Source organism: Leopardus geoffroyi, chromosome B1 (genome assembly GCF_018350155.1).
Source record: "Leopardus geoffroyi isolate Oge1 chromosome B1, O.geoffroyi_Oge1_pat1.0, whole genome shotgun sequence".
Taxonomy (NCBI): Eukaryota; Metazoa; Chordata; class Mammalia; order Carnivora; family Felidae; genus Leopardus; species Leopardus geoffroyi.
Genome location: NC_059327.1, coordinates 55,547,073 through 55,566,450, shown reverse-complemented (window position 1 = coordinate 55,566,450; position 19,378 = coordinate 55,547,073). Strand labels below are relative to the sequence as shown.

General features: G+C 37.1%; 2 protein-coding genes across 5 annotated transcripts in view; one reads left to right on the top strand and one right to left on the bottom strand.

The window, feature by feature from the left end:
• GALNTL6 (polypeptide N-acetylgalactosaminyltransferase like 6) overlaps window positions 1–19,378 on the top strand; it is a 1,206,818-nt gene that overhangs the window by 879,310 nt on the left and 308,130 nt on the right. The gene's annotated exons all lie outside the window — the stretch shown is intronic.
• LOC123590166 (polyadenylate-binding protein-interacting protein 1-like) lies at window positions 1,540–19,175 on the bottom strand. 2 transcript variants are annotated; one of them, XR_006708644.1, is made up of 2 exons: window positions 3,331–4,130; window positions 1,540–1,918 (listed from the first exon to the last, which is right to left on the bottom strand). XR_006708644.1 is itself a non-coding variant. In XM_045463050.1 (2 exons), exons 1-2 carry the CDS (start codon window positions 19,168–19,170, stop codon window positions 1,680–1,682), a joined length of 282 nt encoding a protein of 93 aa, XP_045319006.1. In that variant the 5' UTR covers window positions 19,171–19,175; the 3' UTR covers window positions 1,540–1,679. The 2 variants fall into 2 exon arrangements, 1 of the variants encoding a protein (XP_045319006.1); XM_045463050.1 differs by lacking the exon at window positions 3,331–4,130 and adding an exon at window positions 19,128–19,175.

The following is a 19,378-nucleotide window of genomic DNA, read 5'->3' as shown; positions in this document are numbered from 1 at the left end:
ACATTTCATGGTTTGTTTCTTTAAAGACTGGTTCCTGGAGTTCCTTCCATTTTTAGAGCCATTTGTGATTCATACAGCAGGGAGCCATCTGAGTTTTGGCTGCTGTTGAGCCAGAAAATCACTCAGAGATCCTCGTTAATCATTATAATGGAAATGAGACCAAGGTAGCATTTGATATTAGTACCTTACATTCCAATCAAAATAAAGGCATATAAATTATCTTCTAATGACAGGTACATTGATTCAGGTAGTCAACAAATATTCATTAATGGTCTACAATGTGCTAGACACTGTTCTATACCCTGGAGATAGATCAGTGAACAAAACTAAACTCCCTGTCCTAATAGAGCTTACATTCTACTATGGGAATAGGGTAGAATTATTATCATAAATGATAATCATGATAAATACATTATATAGTATCAGCTAATAAGTTATTAGTGCTTAAAAAATTAGAAAAAGACTAGGGTGACTGGGTGGCTCAGTCGGTTAAGCATCTGACTGTTGGTTTTGGCTCAGGTCATGGTCTCACAGTGAGTCCGAGCCCCGCATCAGGCTCTGCACTGCTTGGGATTCTTTCTCTCCCTCTCTCACTGTCCCTCCTGTGCTCTCTCTCTCCTTCTCTCTCAAAATAAATAAATAAATGTTTTTTTTTAAATTAGAAAGGAGAAAGTAGGTATGGAGGTTGACAGTGGCTTTAATTTTAAATACAATAGGCCTCATTGATAGGTAAGAAGGAGCAAAAGTTTGAAAGAGATAAGAAGGGATAGCTTGTGAAGAGCATTCCTAAAAGAAGAATCTGCCCATGCAAAGGCCCAAAGATCAGAACATGTCTGATGTGCACTCAGGAGAGTAAATAGGTCAGAGTAGCTCAAGCAGAGTGAGCCAAGAGGAAGAGGAATTACAGGTGAGGCAGGAGATGTCATTAGGGCCCAGATCATGGGAGATTTCATGATACTTTCACTCTGATTGAAATGGTGAATCATTGCAGGTTCTGAATAGAGATGTTGAGCCCTCACAATGCAGATAATAAAGTGAAAATAAGCAGTAAGCCCTTTAATAAAGCCTGTTGCAATAATCTAGGCAAGAGATAGTGAAGCTGGTTGGTATTTACGGAAACGATAAGAAGCAGTCTGATTCTGGATATATTTTGAAGGTTGTATTAATATCTATTGCTGTGTTGGCAAATTTCCTAAAAGCTTAGGGGCTGGAAACAGCTAATATTTATTAGCTCATAGTTTCTGAGGACCAGAAATCTTGGAGCAGCTTAGCCTGGTGGTTCTGGCCCAGGATCTCCCACAAGGATGCCAGCATCAAGGTTTGGGGAAGAGCTGTGGACATCTCCAGACCAATTTCTGAGCTCATACCCATGGCTGTTAATAAGCCTCTAAAAATCCCCTTCCAAGTTCATTCTCATGCTGTTCCTTTTTTTTTTATTTGATTTATTTCAAAACCAATTGTACTGCAACCAAAAGAGAGGAATTAACTGTACATAATATATAAATATAAACATATGTGTATACATATATACATTTCAAGTTTAAGCTATAGAGAATAAAGTTTCTTTTGGCAGATAGTGTTATGCAACATTAAAGTTTGCATACATCAGTAACATAACTCAACATCCTTAATTTGGTCTAAGTGTGACACATTTTCTTCATTTTCTATGTTCTGCCAAATCACCATAACCCAAATTGCTTTATAAAACTGATATGCTGAAATTTGGCTTTATCGCTTTCACTTATGCTCTGAGTCCAAACCAAATTGTTATAAGCTTCTTCTGTCTCTGGGTCCATTTCATCATCACCATCATCCAAATATGGATCACCAGCTGCCGATTGGCCTATACCATTTTCTTCATAATCTGGAGTTACTCTTTCAAGTAACTCTTGATACTTCTCTTGGTAATCTGGATCAGCTGCAGTAAAAGGAATACCATCAGATGTATAAAATGTTGGTACATTCACAAAATAGTTGAGAGATCATTTCTAGGTGTTGCTTCTCTGTACATTGATGCTACATTAACTCTATCCTAGCTGCTTCACAATATGGCAGCTGGCTTTCACCAGATTCCATGGCCCAAAAGAGAACATGAGAAGACACCAAAGATGGAAACCACAATCTTCTTGTAACCTAACCTCAGAAGCAATATCCCATCACTTCTGCATATTTGATTCATTAGTAACATGTCAATAATTCCAGTCCACACTCAAATGGAAGAGATTATACCATGTCATGAATACCAGAAGAAAGGAATCATTGAGGGCCATTTGGTGCCTACCACACAGATAGAACAATAGGATTTTCTGATAGGTAGGATATGGGTTATGAGGAAAAAGAGCCAGGGATGACTGCAAGGTTTGGGACCTGCACTGCTGGAAGATTGCTGTCCCATCAGCCAAACTGGAAAAGTCTTGGCATGGAGCAGTTTTACAGGGGAAGATGGAAATTTAGTTTTGACATACGGAGCCTGAAATGTCTATTAAATTTCCAGATGCAGATGTTAAGTAAAATATATGAGTCTGGGGTTCAGGAGCTGGAGATAGGGGTGCCACAAGCTTACAGGTGGTCTTTGATGACATAAGGTCACTAAGGAAGAAGATGATAATCAAACTTAAAAATTATCACGCTGCTCTTTTGGTCACATCTATTATGAATATTTTTTTTTCAAGAACATACAATTGTTTTTCATATGGCTCCACAATGAGACAATAGAAATTTTCAAAATAAAATTCAAAGATGGTCAGGTCAATTAAAAAAAATTATTGTGTTGTTTGGTAAACCTTGACTAACTTCCTTTTTTTTCCCACAGACGTATGTTATTTTAAATTAAATAAGCAGTTCTGAAAACAAATGTTGTGGGTTCTGTTTCTGGTTCTACCATTTATCAGCTGAATAACCTGGCAAATGACTTAACCTGACTCTGCCTCAAGTTGCTTATCTACAAAATGGGAAGAGTGATAATGCCCACTTATAGGGGGATTTGGAGAATAAATTAGTTAATTTATGTAAAGGACCTGGAACAGTGCCCACTACATAATAAGCCTTATGTGATTTTAGCCATTATTATTTTTTTCACTTTTGTTGATTTCCTTACTCAATCTTTAAGCTTCCTTTAAACTTTTGGTCAAAAATCCTTCACTGGTTTCCAAACATCCAACTCTGAGCATATCATAATTTTATAGCTTCTGCTGAACAACACAAAGCAGGTAACTTTCCTCTGGAAAGCCTCCATCTAACTTTTCTTTCTTCAAGGCCAATACTCTCAAAATTCTTCAGCTCTTTATTCTGCAGAGAAATTTAGGGACCATCTTTTGTTAATAAATATACCTTAGGGATCTTGTCTTCCACTCTAAGTGGGTTTTCAAGGTGTTTCTTCCGCAGAAAAAATACACAGCTCTTCTGAATGGCATTCTGTTGAATACAATGTTTTCTATCTTCGACTATTGGCTTCTATTATTTATGTCCATTACTCCTTCCTTTTATGTTTTACACTGGGTGTTTTCATGACTGCATACATGGTCTTCTGTCCCAGTCAAAAGAGGTGATGATCACCTGCAATTTTTTCTCCTTCCCACCTTCTTGGCACCTCTTCCCACCTGTACTGAGACTTCGCAGCCTCAGACCTGCCAGGGCTCAGAGATTCTGACTCCCCTGATCCAGCAAGAGTGGATGCAAGTGCTTGGGGACACAACCAATGCTGAAAAGGGAAAGGTGACAAAGAGCAATGGAAGTGAGTCAAAAAGACATGACACAATGCCATTTAGCTGGCTAAAAACGTCTATTGCACATCTAGCAGAAAGCTGCTTTCAGAAACCCATCTTTATTCTCACTAGCCTGATTTCCCATGATCTTCCTTTAAGAAACTCACAGCAAAGGGGCCTGTAGAAGAAAGAACTGAAGCCACACTCCTTCTCAGACTAAAAGATACAGTTCAGAGATTCCAGGCAGGTGAACTTTGTTTTTGATGTGATTATTCTCTGAAATGCCTGTGCTATCTGCAGCCCCCTGCCCCTGCCCATGGCTGCCCCGCCTCCAGAGTAGGGAAAGGCATTCCCTCCACAGAGGAGAGTCCCAAGCAGTTTTTTAAGAAAGCCTAGAGACAGTGATGATTTTATACAATGCCCTTGTACAATGACAAAATAAAATTAGGACAAACTGTGGAACTAAATGTTAAAAAAACGAACAAGACAATAATAATTAGAAAAAAAAAAACAAGAAAATCATCAATCATAAAGGAACAGATTGGTAGATTTGATCTATATAACTTAAGACAAAAAAAAAAAAAGGTAAGTGATATTGACCAGAAAAGAAATGGTTACACCCGTGTGACCAGCAGAGCACTAATATACTTGTTATGAAAGAAACTTTCATATTTTAATAAACAATGACAAAGACTAAGAAGTAATGGAAAAGCTGGTGATTCACAAAAGAAAATTTCAAATGACTAATAAACATATGAAAAGCATAAACTTCACTTACAATTAAAGAGTGTAAATTACTTTAATAGATACATCATTATAACTCATAAATTTGGTGATAATTGCTTTCCTAAGATGATTCCTATTGTTGGCAGGGTGTGAGAGAAAGGAGCACTCTAATTCTCTGTTGGGGAGCGAAAATTAGAATAATGTTTTTGGAAAGCAATTTGGCAAAATGTAACAAGATTGTCTCAAATGTCTCAAAAATGTTCTTATATTTTGATTTGCATCTGTCCTTTTATCATGAGGGAATCAGAGATGTGTTAAAAAAAAAAGTATAAGGATTTTCACTAGTTTTATTTGTAATGGCCCAAAGTTGCAAACCACCACATGTACGAGAAAAGAAGAAATTAAAATACATTACAGGGAAATGGTATTTTGACACTCAAAAAATAAGAATACAGGGGCGCCTGGGTGGCTCAGGAGGTTGAGCATCCCACTCTTTATTTCATGTCAAATCATCTCTCAGTTTGTAAGATCTAGCCCCGCATTGGGTTCAGTGCTGACAGTGCAGAAACTGCTTGGGATTCTCTCTCTCTTTCCCTCTGTCTCTGCCCCTCCCCTGCTCATGCTGTCTCTCTCTCTCAAAATACATAAACATGAAAAATAAAATAAAATAAAATAAAATAAAATAAAATAAATTAAAATAAAATAAAATAAAATATAAAATAAAATAAAATAAAATAAAATAAAATAAAATAAAATAAAATAAAATACAACACCTCTAGACTGGATATAGAAACTTTGAGCTATTTTAACTTGATAAATTAAAATTATCCAACTCTTCCCTTCTGCTTTGGTTCTAGACTTGTAAAATCTGAGTCAAACTTGTTGGGTCTTTATTTAAATTTCCTTTTGTAATTCGCTTCTAGGGAAGGAATGCTTTCAATTTGGAACGTGGGATTAGTATTGGACCCATCTGATTTATACTAATTGATTAAAGTTATTCAATTGACAATTTTTATAAAATGAAATTAAGTTTTCCCAAAATCTATTTATTGATATGAGGAAATATCTAATTTCCTCATACTAATACTGCAAGAAAAAGCAAGACAAAAATCAATATTTATAGTACAATCTCAATTATGTTAAATATTTACTCAGCAATCATTGAATATTCAACAAGTGCTTAATTAGCTCCCATCATATGCCAGGCAACTCATAGGTACAGAGGATACATAGGGTTGGGGGAGGAGAGAGCAGATTGAACCATCTGCCCTCATTGAGCTTACAAGCTATAGAAAAAGAAACTTCATTAATAAACAAACATGTAAAATAAAAGTATGTCAAATTTTAGTAAGTGCTGTAGGGCAGAATAAGTCAGAGAAGAAAAATAGGGCATACCATATGTGGTAGAAAGAAAGTAATTGAATTTTAAAATGGTTAATCAGAAAAAATGTTTAGATGACCTAACAGTTGTATGATTGTGAGAGGGTGAGCCCTGTCTACAAGAGAGCCTTGTAGGCAGATGGAACAGCATGCACAAATGCCTTGGGTGAGAGTTTTCCAATAGGTTCCATAAACAGCATGGAGACCACTGTGGCTGGAGCCGAATGAATGAGGAGAAAGATGTTCAGATCCTTTAGAGCCCCGGAGCACTTGGGAAAGAATCTTCCTTTTACTCTCGATGAGATCAGGAGCTCTTTAAAGATCCCAAGCTAAGTCATGGCACTGACTCAGTAGGCTTGCATTTTTAAAAGATTCCCTCTGGTTTCTGGGTTGAATACACATGAGAGAGGCAAAATTGGATGTACGCTAGAAGAAAAGGATGAGGTTCAAAGGTGAATCCAAGGATCTGACCTGAACAACAGGAACAGTGGTGTTGCCACTTCCTGAGGAGAAACAGGTTTGGAAGGAAGTTTATTTAGAACATATTAATGTTCAAATTTTGGCACGATTATTAGTTTTCTAAGTGGATGCGCTGAATATAAAGTATGGAGTTGGACTTCAAGGACGAGGTTCTGAGCAATAGATTTATGTAATATCAACATAAAAATGGTATTTACAGCCATTAGCCTGGATGCATTCGTGGAAGAATGAGCAGAAAAGAAAAGAGCCCAAGACTGAACCTTTGAACACGGTCCTAAGTTTAGAGGTCACGTTGGTAAGGAGGAAGTAAAGAAGCAGGAGCAATCAGGGAAGCCATAGGAAAATGAGAGTGTGTGATGTCTTGGAAGACAGAGGAAGAGAGTGTTTCAAGAGAAGCTGAGGACTAAGAGTGACCGTTCAGTTTAGCAGTCAGTATTTTTTTCATGAACATGTCTATGTAGGAGTGTAGGGGTGGATGTGTGAGTGCTTGGGTGGGTGTGTTATTAGTATATGAGGCAGACTCTTAGCAGTAGTTGGATATGCATTATTTGTACAGTAAGAAAAAACATATTTCAGTAAACTATAACAATATAAGTCATGAACAGATGTATTATAAGTTGTTTTCAAAAGCTAAATAGTTTTGATGTCAGATTATTGTTTTTCCATTCTTTCCAACTATACATCTTGAATACCATTTTTCTTCTTAAAAAAGCTTAGTGGAAAGAGCAAACTTCTGGTAGCCTCTGAAGAAATAAGAGTTCCTTTTCTCCGTCCTGCCTTCATAAAATAACCCCACAAGTTTCCATGTAACATTTATCTCACATAATTTCTGTGTCTGTTGCACCTATAATACAGGATCATCGTATGGATTAAATGAGTTGCAATGTATACAACTTTTAGAATAGTGCTTGGAAACCTGTATGCATTACATAGGCATCACCAAAACTATTCTTTATTGAAAAACTGTAAACAGCAAAACTTTTAAAGAGAAGCTACTGAGGTAGAAGGTCAAGAACACAGATTTTAAAGGTGAACATACCTGAGTATGAATCCCAGTATGAATCCCAGACCTGGAGCACACCATATAACCTCTGGCTCAATTTCTCTGTCTATAAAGTGACTTTATACTCCCTGATGGACTGGTATGTTGGGATCCTTAGAAAATGCAGTACACCTGTGTCTTGGGTGGTGTATAATGTTTACTTGTCTTTATAAGAATTTATATTTGAATATTTATTAACTGTTATGATATATGTGCATTTCAGCCACGGCTCTTTTTCCCTTAGGCAACTCTGTAAGAAATTTAATATTTCTATCTCCTGTGTTATTCATAGTTCTCCAGGAGAACAGAACCAATAAGTTGTATACATAGAGAGAGAAATTTCATTTTAAGGAATTGGCTCACACAATGATGGAGGCTGACTTTAAAATCTACAGGGAAGGGTGGCAGGCTGGAGACACTGGAAAGAGGTGATGTTGCAACTCAAGCCTGAAGGTTTTCTACTGGCAGAATTCCCTCTTGCTGGGGCAAATCAGTCTTTCATTCTATTTAGGCCTTCAACTGATTGGATGAGGCCCACTCACCCACATTACAGAGGACATTCTTCTGTACTCAAATTCCACCTATTTATTTATTTGTTTGTTTGTTTCTGTCTTTATTTAATGTTTATTCATTTTTTTATTTAAATTTTTTTAGCATTTATTTATTATTGAGAGAGAGACAGAGCATGAGCATGGGAGGGGCAGAGAGAGAGGATGACAGATGATCCAAAGTGGGCTCTGATGAAAGTAGAGAGCCTGATGTGGGACTCAAATTCACAAACCGTGAGATCATGACCTGAGCCAAAGTCAGATGCTCAACCAACTGACCCAGGTGCCCCTCAAATTCCACCAATATAAATGCTAATCTTTTCCAAAAGACACCCTCACCGAAACATCCAGAATAATATTTAACCACATATCTGAGCACCGTGACCTACCCAAGTTGACATGTAAAATTAACCATCACATCTCCTTTTTATAGGAAAGCAAGATGCTCACCACAGGCTCACCAAATCATAATGGCCTCAAGCCAAAAACCAGGAATTCTGCCTAAACCAATTCTTTATAATCAGTCACCAAGGCCTATATATGGTTCTCTTAAATGGATCTCAAATCCATCCCAAATCTCCAACCCCACTGTCATTGTCTTGGTTAAACCCGTCATCGTCTCTCATCTTTACTAATGCAATAGTGTTGGCTTTTTAAACTGCAGATCTTTCTAGTTAGACTCAAGTCTGAATGCAGAGAGCTATTCCAGAAAACAAACTGAGGGACAAAGACCATGTGTTGTTAAATCATACTCTTTGCCCATATTTTTCATCTTCCTCCTGCTATCTTCCTTTTTCTGTCTTAGTTGTTTTATTTTCATCAAGTTAGTGAGCTTTCACTATCCCTTCACTCAGCCCCTCAGAGAAAGAAGCCCTGCTTGGCTTTCTCTCACAGCTTTACATGCATGATACAATATTCCTAAATTATAAGGTAATTTTATTGACATCTAATTGATGTATAATATTATGCTTCAGGTGTAAGACCTAGTGATTCAATATTTATATACATTACAAAATGATCACCATGGTAAGTCTGGTTACCATCTTCATGATGCAAAGTTTTAACAATATGATCGACTATATTCCCCATGCTGTATATTACATCCCCATGACTTATTTATTTTACAGTTGGAAGACTATACCTCTTAACCCTTTCACCTATTTAGTACATCCCCCCTCCTCTGCCCCCTCTGGCAACCATCAGTTTGTTCTTTGTCTCTACAATTTTATCTCTCTGTTTCCCTTGTTCATTTGTTTTGCTTTTTAGATTCCATATTTAGATATAAGTGAAATCGTATATTTGGCGAGATAACTACCTTTTAGAGCCACGTGTGAGACCAAGTGGTTAAAAATAAAAGCTGTCTTTTGTCACATCACTAGCTGCTGTGTAAATTTGATCTCTTTACTAAGACTCTAAGTCCCAGTAGGTCAAGGGCTTCCACATGCTTCCGTTAGCACTTAGCTCAGGGTCAGGCATTTAAGAGCTGCTAATAACATTTTGTCTAATTAAAGGAATAGAGGGAGACAGAATGGTTTAAGATAAACTAGGGATTTTGATACCTGTGCATGCACACGCGCGAATACATACACACACACACGAACACCTGTTCGCTGATTCAGATTTTATTACTTAACTATTAGCTCTTGGGCAAGGAACTTCACTGATTTTAGCCTTATCTACAAAATGAGAATCATAATGATCATAACACCAACCTGAGAGAGTAGAGAAGGACTTAATATTTCAGAGGGAGGCTTAAAAATGGATAGCTAATAATAGGAAATCTGCCTGCCCACTATAACATTTGAAGAAAATAAGCAATATAATGCATTTGGACCACGCATTGTTTACAGTCGTCTCTGAACATATATTAGTTCCTTTCCTTCCTCCTTCCTTCAATAAATAGTGTCACTTGGACATAAGTGATAACACAAGCTAATGTCTGCGGTTTTAGTCAACATACAAAAAAATGTGAATTTGAAATCCAAAACTGCATTTTAAAAATGGGTAAAATATGGGGAACCTGGGTGACTCAGTCAGTTAAGTGTCTGACTTTGACTCAAGTCATGATCTCACGACTCATGAGTTCGAACCCTGCACCAGAGCCTGGAGCCTGCTTCAGGTGCTCTGTCCCCTCTCTCTGTGCCCCTTCCCTACTCGCACTCTGTCTCTCCCTCCCTCTCTCAAAAATAAATAAAAATAAATGTCAAAAAAATAAAGATAAGTGTTAAAAAATTTTTAAGTGGGTAAAAAAATATATTTTGCGTTATTTTCCAAAAGGCCTGGAATTTTTTTATATTGATTGTTATAAGATACTCATAAAAGAAAAAGCAGAAAGTTAATTACACAAGCAGATGAGCACCAGCCTATTGAACACCAATACTGTTTTGTGTCATATTTCACTGCACTGCACCGACATTTGTTTTTATTTATTTATTTTTTCAATGTATGAAATTTATTGTCAAATTGGTTTCCATACAACACCTAGTGCTCATCCCAAAAGGTGCTCTCCTCAATACCCATCACCCACCCTCCCCTCCCTCCTACTCCCCATCAACCCTCAGTTTGTTCTCAGTTTTTAAGAGTCTCTTATGCTTTGGCTCTCTCCCACTCTAACCTCCTTTTTTTTTTCCTTCCCCTCCCCCATGGGTTTCTGTGAAGTTTCTCAGGATCCACATAAGAGTGAAAACATATGGTATCTGTCTTTCTCTGTATGGCTTATTTCACTTAGCATCACACTCTCCAGTTCCACCCACGTTGCTACAAATGGCCATATTTCATTCTTTCTCATTGCCACATAGTATTCCATTGTGTATATAAACCACAATTTCTTTATCCGTTCATCAGTTGATGGACATTTAGGCTCTTTCCATAATTTGGTTATTGTTGAGAGTGCTGCTATAAACATTGGGGTACAAGTGCCCCTGTGCATCAGTACTCCTGTATCCCTTGGGTAAATTCCTAGCAGTGCTATTGCTGGGTCATAGGGTAGGTCTATTTTTAATTTTCTGAGGAACCTCCACACTGTTTTCCAGAGTGGCTGCACCAATTTGCATTCCCACCAACAGTGCAAGAGGGTTCCTGTTTCTCCACATCCTCCCGACATTTGTTTTTAAACAGACAGAAAATAGAGAAAGGTTGGAATTGAGGAGTCTGTTTCCAATTGTGTAAGAACCCATTCTCCATCAGTTACATCTTGTTTTGGAGTCTGCAGCCCTTCAGAGCTCACGCAGGATACTGTTGACTTTTTGCTTCTCAAGGGGGTAGCACGGGTAGCTTGGAGGAATTCCCATGAAAGGAAGTGTTAATCACCATCACGGTGCCTGATCCACCTTACAACAAGCAGTCTGCTCCCAGCCATGTGGCAGTGAGAAGGTTCTGGAACAAAATAGACTCTGCTATATTAAAGAGAAAGACCCCAACAAATGTCAAGCAGTATGCAGCTCCGTAAAGTTTAAAATGCCTGAAATACTTGCTGATTCAGATACTCATCACTATTTTATGCTGGTCTTTTGAATGGCTATATTCTGAATTTCTTTTCAACCACTGTTTCTAATCTAATAACTGTTTTAATTTACCAAAGAAGGAATAAAAGGAAAGGTGTTCAATTGGAAAATAGGATGAGCGAAGTGGAGAGGATACAGAACTGCGAAACTCCGGTTAGGACAGAATCAACTTTTTCTGAAAATTGCTTAGCCAGTGGAGCCCCGCAGTCAATTAATTTGGTTATAGTTCAGTGCTTTACAGACAGAACCCTTCAATCAATACATAGGTCTTTTTAAATTACTTGTTTGAAATTCAGTATCAGGAAAGAAGTAAGGTAGATGGGGAGAAGGAACGGGAGGGCCTTTTGATAGTAATTAGTGAGTATACGGGCCATGCTATCTTAAAATATGTTACAAAAGTTTCTAAATCTTGCGTTTTAACATGATAACTGTCTGTGATTCAAATATAAACTTTTCTGCATTTGAAGGACCTAGAACAGTGAGGTATGCCACTGATATTTCTGATTCTCCAGAATATTCCTTTTTTCCACCACTACTAAACCTGACAACTCCAAGTCTGACATTTGCCCCAACAAGAGGGGGGAAATAAATCAAATCCTATATAACAGGTCAGTAAGATCCATTAAAACCTTCTGGTTTCCAGCTTACACACAATGTCTAACTACTTTAACCAAAACAAATAACAAAAACAAAAAAACAAAACAAAAACAAAAACACAACAACCAAAGAAAACCTTGTAAACCCACTATTTGAAAACAAACTTTTTTTTTTATTTTTTAGGCTCTAGTATGATTTAGACTGGCTCTTTTATCAGGCAGAATTCAGAAAAACTTATATGGGCATTGTTCTTTATGAAGGTAGTGAGAAAAGCGACATCATTCAGTGTGTGTGTGTGTGTGTGTGTGTGTGTGTGTGTGTGTGTGTGTGTAGAAAAACCAGTGTGCTATGCTCCTGTGATCTCTATCTTGTTTCTGTTAGAATAAGAAAGGCCAGAATGAAGACTGCAGATTTTGTTATAACAGACAGAGATACTGACACGAGGATGTAAGAAATAAGGTCTGTGAATGCATTTTGAGACGTACAACGTACTCTCCAAATGTAAGGAAGTCGTGTTATTGTATTGCTATTGTTATTACTCCTATTATTTATAAATAACCAGAAGAAAGCAAACATATGGCTTTTGCATTCAGAGAACAGTTGGTCAGGAACATATTTTCTAACATTTCAGTACATAGTTAATTTCATTATAAAAAGACATTTTTAATTAACAGTTCTGTTTAAATACCAGGGCTTAATTTATTTTCTACTTTTTATAATGGTAAAGATAACTAACTGATCCTGTTCATGTCAATTAAAACCACTTCCAGAAATAGATCAGGCTGTGTTCCTGGTGTTAGGCCTTGAATACCTCTGTAGAAAAAAATACGATGAACTCTTTATAACCTTGTGTATTACTTTATTTATTTTTTCTTTAAAAATTTTTTTGATGTTTATTTTTGACAGAGAGAGACAGAGACAGAGACAGAGCATGAATGGGGGAGGGTCAGAGAGAGAGGGAGACACAGAATCTGAAACAGGCTCCAGGCTCCCAGCTGTCAGCTGTCAGCACAGAGCCTGACACGGGGCTTGAACTCACAGACAGGGAGATCATGACCTGAGCCGAAGTTGGACGCTCAACCGACTGAGCCATCCAGGCACCCCTTGTGTATTACTTTAAACACACTAAGTATACTATGTTATGTCATAAAGTAATTGTTTAATGGAAAACTGAAGTAGTAAGTCCTAAATAAATTCGTGTACTTTTTTTTTAATGTTTATTTATTTTTGAGAGAGAGGCAGAGACAGAGACAGAGAGAGACAGAACACAAGCAGGGAAAGGGCAGAGAGATGGGAAGACAGATTCTGAAGCAGGCTCCAGGCTCCGAGCTGTCAGCACAGAGCCTCGTGTGGGGCTTGAACCCATGAACCATGAGCTCATGACCTAAGCTGAAGTCAGATCCTTAGCCAACTGAGCCACCCAGGCACCCCTCTTGTACTTTGTACTTTATCCATAGATTGGCATTCAGATGCTATGAATGGTACCAATAGAGACATCACTTAGAAGTTAAGAAATATATCCTCTAGGCCAGTAGATCACAACTGGGGTGATTTTGCCCCCACTCCCACCCCCACCCCCACTAATGGAATATTGGCTATCTTAGGAAACATTTTGATCATCACAACTAACTGAGGCAGGTGCCGGTGGCGACTAGTGATGTCCTACATGCATCCAATACAGGACAGCCCACACAATCAAGTAGTTTGGACAAGCTAGTCCTACATGTCCATAGTGCCTAGATTGAAAAGCTCTGCTCTAGGCCAATGCTACTCAAAGTGTGGTTCATGGACTAGCTGCCAGTCTCTCTGGCAAGTCTATCTGACAAGATAAGGAACTTGCATCAAAGCTAAGTCATGGAGCAGCAGTTCAGCTAATATATATATTTTTTATACTAAGATTTTCTCAATGAAGGGAACCATGTATTGATTTACATTCTGAGACAAGCTCCTTATCTTCTGGATGGCTGGCATTTTGAGTAGCACGCTTCAGGCTGAAAGTTCCCAATAGTTGCTTTGGATAGTTTTTGCGCATTCCCAGGAGCTGGCCCATGATTTTTGAGGGATTTTGAGTTTCCTGAACCCATAGCAATACAACTTTGGATGACCCCAGGGAAGTGCTTCCCCAACCTTAACTTCTTTTTTTTTTTTTCTGTGTCACAACTAGAAACCAATTCAGATCATCTTAAACTCACCAAAGCAGAAGTTATGTTTTGTCATGGCTACTTTTATTTCAGATAATTTTTAATTTGTACAGTTTTCTAAATGCTTGCCATGGTTTTTGCATTTTACAAGTGCATATATTATAGTCAGTCTCACTATGGAAAAGGCAATTTAAGCAAATTAGTTTGTTGTCTTTCATAATAGTTTCCTAATTTTTTTTTAAATTTTTTTTTCAACGTTTATTTATTTTTGGGACAGAGAGAGACAGAGCATGAACGGGGGAGGGGCAGAGAGAGAGGGAGACACAGAATCGGAAACAGGCTCCAGGCTCTGAGCCATCAGCCCAGAGCCCGACGCGGGGCTCGAACTCACGGACCGCGAGATCGTGACCTGGCTGAAGTCAGACGCTCAACCGACTGCGCCACCCAGGCGCCCCACCTAATTTTTTTAAGAGAATTAATGTTTTGAGTTTATCTAATTTTTCATGTACTATGTATTTTACACATATTAAAAGGTGCTTAATAAATAATAACTACTGATACAACTGATTTCAAAATCATAGTTTTAAGTAGACATAAAATGCAAAATTTTGTGGATGGCTCCATACGTTAATAATTTTAGTAATTAAATCCCTGGGATTTAGCACAAATGATATCTTGCAAGCATTAAACATTAATGACACATTATGTGAAAATATAGCATTAAGCTAAAAGAAATTAATTTTATTTGTCAGTAGCCAAAATAAAGCCCTACCCAAAACACTTCAAAATTTTAAGCCATCTTCTGAAATTGTCTAATAATACCAACATTGGATTTATACCAATAAGAGGCACCATCCTAGAAAGAACTTGCTACTTAAACATTCTAGTAAATCATGTCATCATGAGGAAAGCTCTATTTACTACACCTGACTCAAATTTGATCCTCATTAAATTAGACCAAAGGTCATTTCCTAAAGAATGAACATCAGGTGTTCAATGTGCTAAATCCAATACCCATGAGCTACAACATATTGGTCAAAATGAATGCTAGATAGTTGTAGAGGATTAATAAAGATGCCAGGTGAGTACCAATTGATGGGGTGTTAGGAGAGAAAAAAATGAATATAATCCTTATATGCCTTTAGAAATCCCAGTTGAATGAAAATACAGTATGCCAGATTACTACTACAACAGTTCCCACCACCACTGCATAACATACATGGACACAACACACAGATGCTGGAATCCAATATATGAAGCCTTAGAAAATAAAAGGTCTCTAAGCCCTGAATGAAACTGATGCTATAAACCTATTTATTGACTAAATGATATCCTGCTGGCTTGAAAAATTAATACATTCTCCAAAAAGTCTTAATGGATCTCCAGGAATATACCTAAAAGGAGAAAAAAGCCTGAGGAGACGTTAAAGGACCAATAAATCACAGTAAAGTCTCCTGTAGAGGCTAGATGTAACTGTCTCTCTGTATGTATACGTGTTCCTCATTTTTTCTTCCAACGATTGATTTACCAGTTCATAATAAGAAGTGAATGTGATCAGTTACTCAGCTGGGAAAGCTTTTAAATATATACAACCACAGTTTCAAGATTACAAATGTAAGTAACATTGCTGGAGTGTCATATTAAGAATGTTTACATCTGCTAAAAACTAACTAGGTGGCAAAATGACTTGTTTTATATACATCTATTCAAATTACGGTTAGAAAGATTGTGACCTATTAGCAACTGAATAACTGTAGCTCTGTTGTGCACATATTTAGAGAATTTACTTCATCATGATAATTCATGATTTTAAAAAAGGTGGTTTTTTTAAGTTGTAATTTTTTGTTAAATATACATGTATTAGTTCACAATTGTTATACCATAATTACAAAAAGAAATTATACAAAAAAAATCCTCAAGCATATATATAAAGTTCTTCAAAATTAACAACTCAATGAAAACACTCTTCAATTTCTATGAAGTTTAAGTTATAACATCATAATGGACAAATAGCTAGAATTATCTCCTTTGGAAAGCATCAAAAGGAGTTACCCTTGTGGGTTCATTTTCATGTAATTGCATAATAATATATACATTTAAATTATAGTTGAGCACAGTTTAAAAGAGAAACTAGTAATTAAATTAACCCTCTCTGCTTTCATAAAAAGGAGACATATTCAAAATGATTCAGATCTGTCTACATGTCTGAAGCTCAGGTCCAAGCACGAATTTTCAAAATGCAGGCAATTAAAAAAATGTTTTCAAGTCAGAAAAGTCTGAGTTTCAATCCATGCCCTGTCGCTTATTTAGTTGGGTGACCTAGAACCAATTACAATATTCCTTTGACCCTCAATATTTTCATTTGTAAAATGAAGCAAATGACACTTTTTCATAAGTGGAAAGTAATTGAGACAATGTACTAAATACACCTAGCCCAATATCAGGCATACGTTATGAAAAAAAAAAAAAAAGTCTGCCTTCTCTCCTTTCTATAAGCCATAATGCCACTGGAACAAGTTGATAAGAAGAAGATTTCCTAACTTCTAAATGCAAGTAGACCATTGAAATAATGTACTTGACTCAGGAAGGGGGTGAGGTTGGGTGTCAGGGTGATGCATTTGGTTAAGGTCCACTCTTGACTCAGGTCAAGATCTCACAATTATAGGATTGAGTCCCCGCATTGGAGTCTGTGCTAAGCCTGGAGCCTGCTTGGAATTCTCTCTCTCCCTCTTTCTCGGCCCTCCTCTGCTCACGCGCACGCCCACATGTGTGCCCTATCAAAATAAATACACATTTTAAACATAAAAAGGAAGGAGGTGGGGTTGAGAACAGTTTGCCAAATCTATAGGTCAAGATGTAGTTTTATGTAATTTATTATTGTTATAAGTAAACAATTTGCCAAGAGGTTTCTTCCCCCCCCTCTGGAACACCAGAATAGTATTCAAAGTGAAAAGTTTTGCCAAAGTAATATAAACAAAAATAAAAATAGCTGACCACATTAACCTTTTGTCAAGCTAGTTGAGGATATATAAACAGTCGTGTTGGATCTGAATGGCCTGATTTAATGTGTGTCTCTTTACCAGTAAAGAATCAGAAGAGGATTTGACCTCTCACTGCTAGCCTAAGTTAGAAGATTATTTCCACTTAGTCTCCCCCCCACTTCTAAAGAAGTTATGTGTGTGCTCGTTTTTTATCCTTTTTTATTTTTATTTTAATTCTAAGAGAAATAAAATCGTCTAGGGTCATGTGCTCTAAGTGTTGCATGTCACCACAGAAATGGCAGAAGGAAACATTAAATATTTCCCCTTTATGTCTCTATGTTCGGGCACTATAAAAATGCATCCAATAACAGAGAAAGGTCAATACAAAGGATGGTGAGATCGTTTGAAAAAATTGGGAGGATACCTCTAAACTGCTTTGTGAATTTAAAATGCTATGGCATAAATGTCACTTATTAGAGGCCATAATAACATTTGAAAAGATTCTGAACCAAGACAGTCATGGATTTTATTTTCAGCATCTTTCTTTAACATCTGTTCCATGATGATACTTGGAAACCGCATACTTGGAAGAAAAGTCAGGGTCAGAAGAGAGGGGAGAGAAAATACAAGAAGAAGAGAATTTCTGCAAAGGTATTGGTATCCTTTGAAGCAACTTCTCTGCATGAAAAGCAGGAAATAAGAAACAATCTTCCTCGAGTCTTAAAATTAGATTTTCTGCGGAAATAACAGAAACCTTAACGCAGAAAGGAGGTTTTTCAAGTTTCAAAAGACATACGAAAAACCGTCAGGTGATTTCAATCTTCAGTTTTCCTCAAAATCTTCCTTCGAGATAGACTATAACCAGGTGTCAATAGAGTTGGTAACAGCCAATGTCACCATTTTTGTGTCTATGTGACCTAGCATGACAGAATCATTAAGGCTTTACAATTCTAGGATACATTTAACAGTGGGTTGTACGGCATTCTTTGTCAGCTCAAATGAATGCTCTGAGTAGATAAACACGCTAAATGACCGTCATTAGATTCATCCAAATCAATACTTTATTTGGTCTTTTTAGATGCAGGTGCACCAAACAGCATTCACTCTGCTTCTCGTTCTCCCTAATCAGGCACTGCATATGCAATAGAGCTAGAGTGGTGGGGATAATGAAGTTGTATTAAGCATTATTCCAAGACCGTACTGTCAGCATCATTAGGGCTTTGCTAAATAGGAGAATTTTGTTGCTTAGTTACACAAATATTGCAATGGAGGTGGCAGAAGGCTATTTTTCTTTTTCTGAAATCACGACTCCCTAATTCACTTTCCGTCCTGCAAGAACAGGATTCTGATTAATGATGTGGCTCCCTTCTGACAATGTGGTCAGCCTACCTTTTGTATACCCAGCAAGGTACAAACCAAATCTCATTTGTATTAAAATCTTTGTCTTAAATGCATTCAGCTTTCTTATGTTTTCATCAGCCTCCCCGCTAAAATTGAAAGCAGTGTCATTACAATACCACAGTCCAGGTGTAATTGTATGTAAATCCCCTCAAGAAAGGGTGGGGCTGCATCTCTAAAATGGATATTTGCATATGACCGGAAAGACATAGGTCCGATAGGTACATATAAGCAAAAAACAGCAATGGCAAGGTAATACCTCTTCCCAGAATACCCATTTACAAAGCATTTATAAAGTTGGACAAAACTTTAGGATGATCTTAAGTTTTAAAAGCAATCATTCAAATATGTCCCTTGATACCACTGAGACATCTCAGTATAAAAATCATCTCTCCACTTTCATAAAACAACTTGACTGGTTTTCTTTTCTCTCTCTCTCCCTGTCCTAACTCCACTCTGTCTTATTCCCATTTATTCTCTCTATTTCTCTCTCTTTCTTTCTTGTTCTTTCTCTCTGCAACATCTTGATATAAAAGTACATGTGTGAATATACACATGAAAATGCAAAAATAAAAATATAAGAAGAGATCAGAAACCATATAGAAGACAGAAAAAAAATATTCTTACCTGTAACATAATTACAGTTGAAGTCTAAAATTGGCTCTGGCATTCCGGCCAGCTAAGGCAAAAAGAAAAACATCGTTGAGCTTTGAATACATTTCATGCTAATTTGAGTGAACACATACCTTTTCCAGAAGTAAAAGTCAGGAAGAATTTAGCAAATATGTTAGAGAGTTGGCACATGTATTAGTTTTTTATTCCTGTCATAACAATCTGCACAAACTTCGTGGCTTACAACAACACAAATTTATCATCTT

Excerpts from the sequence above, each read along its gene's own strand:
- LOC123590166 (XM_045463050.1), bottom strand. The coding sequence starts at position 19,170 with ATGCCAGAGCCAATTTTAGACTTCAACTGTAATTATGTTACAG. Across the intron at positions 1,919-19,127 it reads CAACTGTAATTATGTTACAG|CTGATCCAGATTACCAAGAG; the intron begins GTAAGAATATTT and ends CTTTTACTGCAG.